Source organism: Seriola lalandi, unplaced genomic scaffold, assembly GCF_002814215.2.
Source record: "Seriola lalandi dorsalis isolate HSWRI2012SDOR001 ecotype SW California unplaced genomic scaffold, Sedor1 jcf7180002054894, whole genome shotgun sequence".
NCBI classification, from domain to species: domain Eukaryota; kingdom Metazoa; phylum Chordata; class Actinopteri; order Carangiformes; family Carangidae; genus Seriola; species Seriola lalandi.
This window is the reverse complement of record NW_019525446.1, coordinates 207,203-217,975: the sequence shown is the minus strand read 5'-3', so window position 1 is coordinate 217,975 and position 10,773 is coordinate 207,203. Positions and strand designations below refer to the sequence as shown.

The 10,773-nt window shown below is 43.1% G+C and overlaps 1 protein-coding gene across 1 annotated transcript in view; it reads left to right on the top strand.

Moving 5' to 3' along the window:
* Positions 1-10,773, top strand: part of met (MET proto-oncogene, receptor tyrosine kinase) — a 60,251-nt gene that overhangs the window by 20,971 nt on the left and 28,507 nt on the right. The window contains exons 7-13 of the mRNA XM_023429497.2: positions 3,605-3,733; positions 4,134-4,307; positions 5,548-5,705; positions 6,287-6,401; positions 6,513-6,649; positions 7,065-7,229; positions 7,556-7,655. Coding sequence (XP_023285265.2) covers positions 3,605-3,733; positions 4,134-4,307; positions 5,548-5,705; positions 6,287-6,401; positions 6,513-6,649; positions 7,065-7,229; positions 7,556-7,655 — 978 coding nt within the window. The remainder of the gene's footprint in view (positions 1-3,604; positions 3,734-4,133; positions 4,308-5,547; positions 5,706-6,286; positions 6,402-6,512; positions 6,650-7,064; positions 7,230-7,555; positions 7,656-10,773) is intronic.

Genomic DNA, 10,773 nt, shown 5'->3' with positions numbered 1-10,773 from the left:
AATCCCCCCCCCTCCCAGGCCCTCCTTCAGTTTTCTTTTTTGTGGTTGGCTGAAGTTCATTGTTTTAGCTGAAGGGTTTTAGAAGGTCTGAAGAGGAGACCAGCTGTCCCTGCGCTGCAAAACTCTCCATTTTATCAAGTAACCGTTTTCCTTACTTTCTCAGAAACAGATCAGCCATTTTGAATAAATATCGACTTTTGTTTACTCCAAAATTTGTCTGGAAAAGAGGGAAAGGTTGAATCTTGAGTCAAGAAAGAATATGGCAGGGGTCTGTCTTGATTTTCAGATGTTTTCACTTGTGTTCAGAAAGTCACTTAATAGAGGCAGAAAAGACTTGATAAGAGGCATTTTTTACATTGTCAGAGGAGATTTGTGTCAGAATGAATCCAACATCCTAATATTAAGTAACTTTCAGTCATACATAGATTTTGCTAACAATATTAGCAATGTTGATAGCATTATCTTGATAGAGAGACGGACAAAAGACAAAGACAGACAGGACTGGAAGGATATTACAGAACCTGGAGGGGAAAGTGAACAGTAATGTCAGGTGCTCTCACTTTTGGTTTTAAAAATAAGAGTGGTGCAAATAAAGTGGATAATTCTGCTAAACTTGTTTACTTGACCTGTACCTTCAAAATAAATGTGTTGCCTTGTTCCCAGATTGCAGCACTTGTACTTTATTGAGTACAAAGTAGATAGATAGATAGATAGATAGATAGATAGATAGATAGATAGATAGATAGATAGATAGATAGATACTTTATTCATCCCCTAAGGGGAATTTATGATGAAGATAGAATTAATGACTAAAGAATATGAAAAGAAAAGGTAACCAAATGTGTTTGAAATGTCTTGTCCACTCTCCCTGCTCTGATTTTTCCAACTTGAACTGACGACCCTCCGGCCACCTGCTCTGTCCGTCCAAAGCTGAGCAGCAACAAGAATCTGTGTGAGACGGTCGTCTTTGCTTTGGCAGGTCATTTCATTGTTAGTACTATTTAAAAAAACAAAAACAAACAAAAAAAAAAAGCTTGTCAACTTTTCATGTATTTCGGTTTCCTGGTGGCTCCCAGCGGACGAGGCAAGAGGGAACACGGGGTAGAGGCAGTGAAAGAAAAAGAGCGCTGTTCCCCTCCATGGACTCCTTTCTGGCTCAGGAAGTGTTTCCCTCGGCTTCAGTCGGGCCACTGTGGGAATAACACAGTGGCCGTGTTTATAGGCCAAACTTCCCCCCGGCCTGCTTAATACAATAAGCTGTAATTTACACCGCTATTACCTCCAGAGAGATGCCTGTTGTATGGCCTCGTCCCCAGAGGAAAGCCACCCATTATACTCGCTGTCACAAAGCTAACGTTGATCATGAGGCTCAAACAGTGGGGAGGCATGACGCTGGAAAACAAGGCATTTTCTGGGGGTGAGGCGAGGAGCAATCACATTTTAAAAGTTACAATGCAGAGTGTTTTAGGTATTTACTGGATGCTCTTTCACAAAGTAACTTACAGTCGACACACACACCATTACTGCCATTCCTGCAGTGTGTATTAGGCTACCTGGTATGTGTGTGTGATTTTGCTCCATTCTGACACAGCAGAAAGATTGTGAGTGTCAGTGGACTATATCTAATTGTGTGTGTGTGTGTGTGTGTGTGTGTGTGTGTGTGTGTGTGTGTGTGTGGGTGTATCATAGGGGGAGCAGTATAATTTAAAGGGCTTCATGTAACTGGAGCAACCACACACCCCATTAGAGACCCTGTTCTGTTCTGTTTTCTCCCAGGCCTGTAATTGCAGCGAAACCACAAATGATAAACGCTGTTCCAGGTGTGTGTGTGTGTGTGTGTGTGTGTGTGTGTGTGTGTGTCCGAGAGAGAGAGAGAGAGAGAGAAACACAACACAAAATGTCAGAGTATGCAGTGCTTCTGCCGATGCCTGCCCCAGCAACAGTCTGTCCTGTCTCAACTATGTTTGAAAAGTTCACATCTGGATTGAAAAGTGAGCTCTTAACTTCAAATAGTAAGAAGTTCGTACATATTTACTGGACAGAGACAGTGATATCGTTAAAATATCGTTATTTGAGACAGGTGTAAAGGCTGGAGCTGCCGATTACCAAACTAGTTTTATAGCTGTCAAATGCTGCGAACTGCGTGCGATCTAGTGTGAACCATCAAGAGTCTTTGTCATCGTGATTAAAGTAATACACACAATAGAGAGGTCATTGTTAGCTCCACAACATCAAATATGTGCGTTAAAACAGAGGTAGCATGAAGTGTTTAGTCGCCCAGCAAAAGGCAAAATACTGTATATGTCTTCCAAAAACTGCAAAACTTATTTTACATGTTGTATCTTGTTAGATAGCAAGCTAGTCACCAGAACGTGGAAGAGTCAGCTGAGTTACGAAAGTGTGAAAACCAAGAACGTCATGGTGAGGACAGAAATGTCAAGAAATGTTTGTTGCATCACAGTGTGTTGTTTTCTATTTCCTCACATTTCAAAAATGGACACAATAACATGTTAATAAGAACAACTTTGATAGAGCTACAGCTAGCTAGCTGCTTCTGCTTCCAGTGTTGGTAAAGCTAAAGGCTAAACTCGTCCTGGACCCCTTTCTTTACTGAATGCACGGAGATTAAATTGATATTGTTTTCCCATTTAAAGAAAGCCAACAAGAAGGGAAATTTCCAAAATGTCAAATATAATAGTGTTTACAATACAATTTACTTTCAAAAGCCCTTGTTGGAAACTGATGGGAAGTTAGTAAAATAGTAAAATCTGACTAAAACTTCCTGTTAAATGTCAAATAATCAGGGTTGCTTCTAAACCAGCTCGAGACTTTTGGCAGGGCGGACATTTTGACTTGTCAAAGAAAGGTTTAACTAATTAATAATGGCTGCGTTCCAGTTTACTGTATTAGAGCAAGAGCCCTGCAGGCTCAGTGGCGTGCCGTGCCGACACAAGAGCAGACACATCTTAGTTACACCTGTACCTGATGATTCAAAATGTCTACAGTGAGAAAGACCTTTTCTTAACCTTGACAGTGGACAAGTCACCACACTGTAATGGAACTAACAAAAACAATTTTACTTTCCACAATGGATCCATTAAAAATAAGACAAACACCAGTGAAGGAATTACCCAGGGAAAGATCACACAATCTGGATCGTATTTTGCTGGTTCAGTGTCAAAAATCGTATTAATCTCTTCTAGTTTTTCATCCCTTTGGTTTGGATTGTGTTCAACATTGCGAAGCGTTCCAAATAAACATAGCAGCAATGAAAACCAGCGGTGACAAGTGAAGTGAACAAAACCCTCCTCCTTCCTAACCAGGTGTCCTCGTCTGACCTGTGTGCTGGATGCTTTCAAAAGAAAAAATCCCAGACACCTTGTGACTTGCATGCTTCTGAATTGATTTCATTATAAGTTATCTTTAGCAACAGATGTAGCCATTGTGTGCACCTTGTTTTTCATTTTAGGCCTATTGGTTTAAGTTTGGCTGCATCCACAAGAAGGTCCTGTCTGGTGGACGACAAGTATATATTTGATATTTAGTGTATTGAGTTTAATAGAAATAGAAAATACAAAGGCCTGACGTGTCCTCCCTCCTTCAGGTGCTGTTCTCCCGATTTGCCTCTCCTCATGTCAACATACACCTGGACTCGAGACCCGTCTCCTCCAGCGTGGCACTGCTGGACGACAACCAATCAGAAGGAGCCATGCTAATGGCCACAGGGAACAAGGTGGGCTCAGAACCGCAGAGATGAAGGACACAAATACAGCCCTAAGTCTCTTTTGGTGTGAATTCTGATGTTAAACATTCAGTTTGGACTCTGTCCACTAAAGACTTTGCACCAAAACAAAAACAGAAATGCTTGCAGAAGGCAAATAACACGAGAGTGAACAGGGAGCAGAGCCGAATGATAAAGGAGAATGTTGTTCCTAAAGTCTTACAGTCATGGCTCTGCATCCATTTCTGTCTGAGGGGAAAAACACACTTTATATGTGAATTTGAAGGAGCTGTGTGTTTGTCTTCCTCTCACTATTTCAAGTGTAAAAATAACCAAGTGGGACTATGGTTTGTTTCTGTTTCTGTTCATTTTCACTCAGCCTTTTTGTCCTTAATTCTGACCTCCTTTCTAGATCACCAAGGTGCCCTTGATAGGCCCCGGCTGTGGTCAGCTGACCACCTGCACTTCCTGTTTGCTGTCATCCAGGGTGACTGATTGTGGCTGGTGTGATGGCCGCTGCACCAGAGCCAACCAGTGTCCCTCCTCCATCTGGACACAACAGCACTGTACACCTGTCATTACTAAGGTAATCACCAGGACCGGTCTCCACGGTGACGGTCAAGACAGGAAGGTCACAGTTTCTAATTCACTCACCAGTGTCCACTCACCGAGCCGAGTAGATTTAAAAAATAAAAACATGACGGCAGAGTGAGAACTTTTAAACCCTGTTTTCTGCTCCTGTGCTTAAACTTATCAGTTCTTCATTGTTCAGTCCACTGCTGTTTCAACACTGTGCAAATAACCTGAACCTGAAAGCAAACTTTAGTGACTCTGCAGCTTCCTGCTGACTCAGTTTGCTGGAAGACCTCTCGTGTTATCACGTCTCTCTCTCTCTCTCTCTCTCTCTCTCTGTCGCTCCTCTCCTTCCAAAAGAGCAGCCCTGTATAATCAGTCTGTTGAAGTGATCTGCATGTTAGCGCTGTCAGTCTCTGCCGCTGTGTGACATCAGTGAAGGTCACAGTCTCCTCTGTCCTATTTAACATCTCTCTGACATTGTGAAGCTTTACTTTCCCTCTGACGTTTAATGCACCCCCCCCCCCCCCCCCCCCCCCCTCGCTGCTCCACTGTCTCCTTTGAAGAAAACCCAACAACAGGTTAATGGGGCAAAAACCTGTAAAATCAACTCTTTGTCTGGGACTGCTTTAACTCACTTGGCTTTACTTCACTAACTTACTCAACATTTGGATGTTATCGCTGGAGTATCTGACATCTAGTGTCAGGGCGCCCTCGCGCTTTTTTTCATCTTCATCACTTATCTGCAGTGTTGTTTGATACACAGTGATTTCAAAGCATAACATTGCTTTCTCAGAGCGCATCTATTTTTTTCTTTTTTTTTCTTTTTGAAGAAATAATAAACCGTCCTGCAGCTCGGGCATATTGCAGATGCTTCATACACGCACAGGGCTAAACTATTAGCCACTCATCACCTGCTCTCATGGTGAATCTACCTGCACAATCCATCAGTACAACACATCTCTCCGTCTCTGAAAAAGACCTTTGATTGGTCAAATTCTCCCTTCACAAAATCACAGAAGGTGATTATGGAACTGTTGACGCCCACCCCAGCTTTAATTACCGTAAGCAAATGAGACCCTTACTGAGAATACTCATTAGCTCTGTGCAGTATTTAATCATCTATCATATGTTTTCACGGAGGGTTTGCAAAGAGCAGAAAAACGGCACAAAGTGACCTTGATTTCTCGCACAAAACAGGCAGAGAGCGCTGAGACATTAGCTTTAATTCGTTCCTTGTTTACACGCGTTAGGTGTTTCCCGCCTCTGGGCCAATACGAGGTTCTACAACGGTGACGATTTGCGGACGCAACTTTGGCTTCGACAAGACGGAGAGCTTCAAGGCGTCGCTGGTGTCCGTGGAGGTGGCGGGAGCTCACTGCAAACTGCCCCGACAGGACAACGCAAACAGGTGTGTGTGTGTGTGTGTGTGTGTGTGTTTATATTGTACACTTCTCGCTTGCATATCTTGTGCATGCATTCTGAAAACAACACTGTTGCTGCGCCGTATCTGAAAGGCCACCTTTGAGAGGCAGAGAGAGAGACAGTGTGCACTAAGTGGTGGGTGTTTACGAGATAAAGGGACGCGTACACTGGCGTCCTATAGGGGCTGAGCAGGTTTTAATAGGGGTTATTGTGTTGGAGGAAGAATGTTAAGAACCCCACCCCCCCCTCTTTCTTTTCTCCAGCAGCCTGCCACATTCAACACATGACTCCCCTAACTGAAAAATTGCTGGGAAAAATCGCTGCATCCAGACTTTTCCGCTCTCCCAAATCCACTGAGGCCTCGTCCCATTCAAAAGCCCCTTTTGCTACAAACAACCTCATTACAAGTGACGGGGAGAGAAAAAAAAAAAAACACCACCCACCCAGTCCCACATGAAGACGACCTCTTTGTGTATTCCTGCAGGGCAGAGGATGATCATTGAATTAGGATAAACGCTGGGTGGCTGGGACGAGGGTATAATGCCTGGTTCTGTATGTTGTGTTTAGGTGGACTGAAATGCAGTGTTCCCCAGTATTCAGTGGGAACTTCACCCCGTCGGGTCACACGGTGAAGGTCACCACTGGCAACAAGGTAGCCAAGATGGAGGGCTTCACCTTTGTGGTAAGAAATGTGTTTTAGTTTTAGTTTTTTTTGTTTTTTTTTTCCTTCATGTTGGTTGCACTTTGCAAAACACTTAAGTATAAAGAGTCTCGCGGTCCCTGCGTCACCCAGGAACCGGAGATCCACGAAATCTTCCCGACATTTGGGCCGAAGTCCGGAAACACCATGCTGACCATCAGAGGAGTCTTCCTGGACACTGGGAACAAGCAGGAGGTGACTGTTGGGAAATCAGCCTGTAAAATCCAGAGGTCAGTTCACACCAGTCTGTTCATCTCTCTCTCCCTGTGATCCTTTCTTCCAGGAGAAGCTCTTCAAAATAAAGCTTGCATGTCAGGTGGCTGATACATTTTCTGTACTTCCTCTTGTCCTTCTTAGGAGTTGGCATGGTTGTGCCGTACATATGAACCAGGAGAAGAGTTAAAAAGTTGGAGGATTTTTCTTTCATTCAATCGTTTCCTTTAATTTTTCTCTCTCTTTTCCTTATTCTGTCTCTTCTTCCCTCTCAAGCAGGACTTCTCAGGAGTTTTCTGCAGGACTAATGCGTGAATGGGGGGGGTGGGGCTTGGACAATTGCTACCACTGTACATACTAACACAACAATACATCCTGTGTGTCTTCGCCCGCTCCCTTCACCCCCCCTCCTCCCCTCCCCTCCACCATTAGCTTGTCGTCCACCATGCTGACCTGCAAAACGCCTCCCCACGCCTTTCCCTCGGAGCAGCCTGTGAAGCTGACGGTGGACTCGGTGGAGCTCCACGCCCCCGTGCTCTTCACCTACAACCAAGACCCCATCATCAACAGCATCCAGCCCTCGCGCTCCTTCGTCAGGTTAGACCTCCACTCGTTCAGGGATGGTTTGCGTATCACTCTTTGTCATTGTCAGCTCAATTTATTCACTCCAAATCTGAGCTGTTGCGTCGTTTCTTCACCTAACGGAGAGAAAAGCCCGGGGAGAATTCGAGTTAGAATAAATGTGGATGAGCCGAGACAGATTAATGCTTTAGTTTTACAGCAGGAGGAAACGAGTGGGAGGTGACGAGTGGCTAAACTGCTAACGCTAACAGCAGGTCCCTCCCAGTGGGGATCTACTGTGTCTCTCTGTCTCATGGTAAGGCTAATATCCGTTCTCACCCCCCCCCTCCCCCTCTCTGCAGCGGAGGCTGCACGGTGTCGGCTCACGGCTTCTTCCTCCAGTCCGGCCTCCAGCCCCAGATGGTCCTCACCACCGCTCAGGATGCTGAAGTCTTCCATGTGGTGCGTACGACGAGGGTTTTATATCCCAAAATGTTATATCCATCATTTCAATCGGAAAAAGTTTGTGATGTTTGCGTAATCTAAGTTAAGTTAGATCCTGTCTGAGAAATATTTCCCCTTCGTGCGGAAACTCGGGAATAGTTTTTGGTCCTTTCCACACGTTCTGACAGCTTGTGCAGGTTTTAGCTCCTGCGTACCAAAAAGTCCCCGTCCTGACGTAACACTGTCCGGGTTTTTAACCGGATAGACCCTGCAGAGCTGTGCAAGGCTCATCATTGCAAAAAACTTACCAACGTTAGCACACAAGGTGTGAATTTCTGTAACTGCTACTTTGGAGAAAGGTGGTATTTCCTGTCCGGCGCGTGTGTCTTTCTGTCTTCTTCCCAACACCTGTTCAAACATCACGTTGACATCATAAATGAAAGCACTGTTTTATTCTTTTGTGCTTCTTCAGATGCAGGAGAAATGTAAACAACCAAGGTGCCAAAGGAAAATTTGGTTCCTGGTTTAGTTACTGAACTTAACTGCTGCAACTCGCTATAATATCTACATATGTTGAATTTTCATAAATGAAATATATGAAGACTACATACAGTATAAAATAAAACATATATATACAAAATAGGAACAATTTCATATATGTGTTTATGTATGTTTGCTTATATTGTAGACATATGTCACATATATATATATATATATATATACATCCCAAAGCCTGTTAATATATGTTGATGCTATCAGTGGATTTCAGAATGTGAAGATGAAATTGTTTAAAATGAATTAGAAATGAATAAGAAAAACATATATAAACATATAGAATTTTTATATGTATGTTGTTTTAATAAACTTCCACATCATTAACATATATGGTCACAACATGTTAAACCATATAAAAATTCATCATATAGATCATTTTAATATATGTACATATACACAACAAACTTATATCCAGATATATTATGATCATATATTTGTGATCATAATATATAATATATATATAATATGACTGATATATATATATATATATATATATATATCTTTAACATATATGGCAGCAGCACTCTTGATATAGGGACATATATGTCGCATATCACATAAAACAGACCTATTATAAAAAGTCTCATGATGACCAGCAGGAAAATAGGAAAATAAAACTTTTCAAGTTTCCTCGCCGTCACATTCATGGTTTTGTCATTAAACATACAAACGCCCCCAGAAACTATTCAGAAGAAGAAGAAAAACCAAAAAAAAAAAAACATTCTTGACAATGGAAAAGAGAGAGAGTGTGAGACAAACATGAGAAGAAAGGAAATGGAAAATCCAACAGTGTGATCTGTAGGATCCAGCTGTCACCTCTGACTCACACTCAGTAGCAGCGCGAAGCCTTTAGGATGCTCTGGCTCTCCGCACCTCCGTCAGACTTTATTCCACTTATTGCAGGAAAACCACACACACACACACACACACGCACACGCACACACACGCATGCATGCCTTAGACTGGCTGGCCTTTACAGCATCAGCCCGGAGGTGTTTTGAATTATCCGACCCTGTCCCACAGCGGGTTTTCACCACTCTGTCTGCAGCCCTTTAAAACGTCTGAAATTTATGTCGCTCAATTATAAAAAGCCTTAAGAGGTGTTAAACGTATATAAAATATCATCCAGGTCATGAGGTCTTAGTCGTTGCTGCTGACTGATCCCAGGCATTAAAGACCTGGAGAAATGACATCTTTAACTTATATGTTGTTATTACCTGAACAGGAGGATCACAGCGTCCTAATCTCTTCGGCGAAAACCTTCTTCTTATCAACTCATTTTGTCTTTTGTTGAGTTTGTACAGTTTTATTTTCATTATACAAGTGAGAAAACTTGCATTTAAACTGGTAAGACCTCCCTTACTCTTTCACTTATTGAGATATTTCTAGAAAACTATTTACACAAGTTCATTTCTTTTGAAGCTAGGTTGAAATATTTTTAACGCATTGGAGGATTTTTGAACTAAAAGAGGCTGGAGAGAGAGAGAGTGTGTGTGTGTGTGTGTGTGTGTGTGTGTGTGTGTGTGTGTGTGTGTGCTCTCCTTCCCCCATGTCTCAACAGTAGATACGACTTCATGGGAAAAATCTGGATCCCCAATTCATACCACAGACATAATATTCACTTATAAAAAAACAAAAACAATATTCCAGATATCTCTCTGGCCAGTGTTGTGCAGACGACTAAATGCAGCCAGACAAGAGTCGCTTCTGTCTGAACTAATAATCCTGACCACAGAAACTGCCCATCCTCTGTGTCCTCTGTGTCTCGTTGATTCACTGACTCTCACTGACTCGCCAAGCGATCTCTCTCCCGTCTGCTCTCACTTCAGTCCTGAGCGTTCCATCGTTCTCATTAAAAATAAAAAGTGCTCTGCGATCGTGTTAGCGTTATTTTGGCTTCTGTACTGTCGAATATTTTCACACGGGCCGTGAGTTGGAAAAGGTTGTGGACGGCTGCAGTAGGTTCTCAAACTCTGTCAAAAGTGAAGGTGACGTGTTTCTACTGAGTCATAAACAAACAGCAAAGGTGTACGTGTGTGTGTGTGTGTGTGTGTGTGAGTGAGATGTTTGCCTTAGGGAGACGGTTTGAGGACAAGCAGTGCTTTGTAATGATGTTATCTGTCATCCTGAGGCACACACTGCTGCAGGTTCAGTCAGGAGATAATAATGCGCACAGTAAACACACACACACACACACACACACACACACACCCATACAGAGGGATGCACAACATGTACTTTCATGGAGTAAGACTCAAATCTTAGTGATAGAATATCCCTTTATCTCTAATCTAGTGTTTCGTCGCTTGTTTGTCTCCCTCTCTCTCTTACTCACTCACACACACACTCACACTCACACACACACACACACACACACACACACACATGTACACACAAACACACACTCCCTGCAGTGTCTCATCTTTCAGTTTCCCTTTCCCTGGTCATTGACCTGTGTTCAGGTCAGTGGTTGATGGGCCTCCGGGGAGCTCAGGCATCGTTACACAGAAACAGCGTGAACAGACGCAGCTCCAGGGCTCTGAAATCAGACTTATGATCCAGAGATCATAACCCCCCCCAC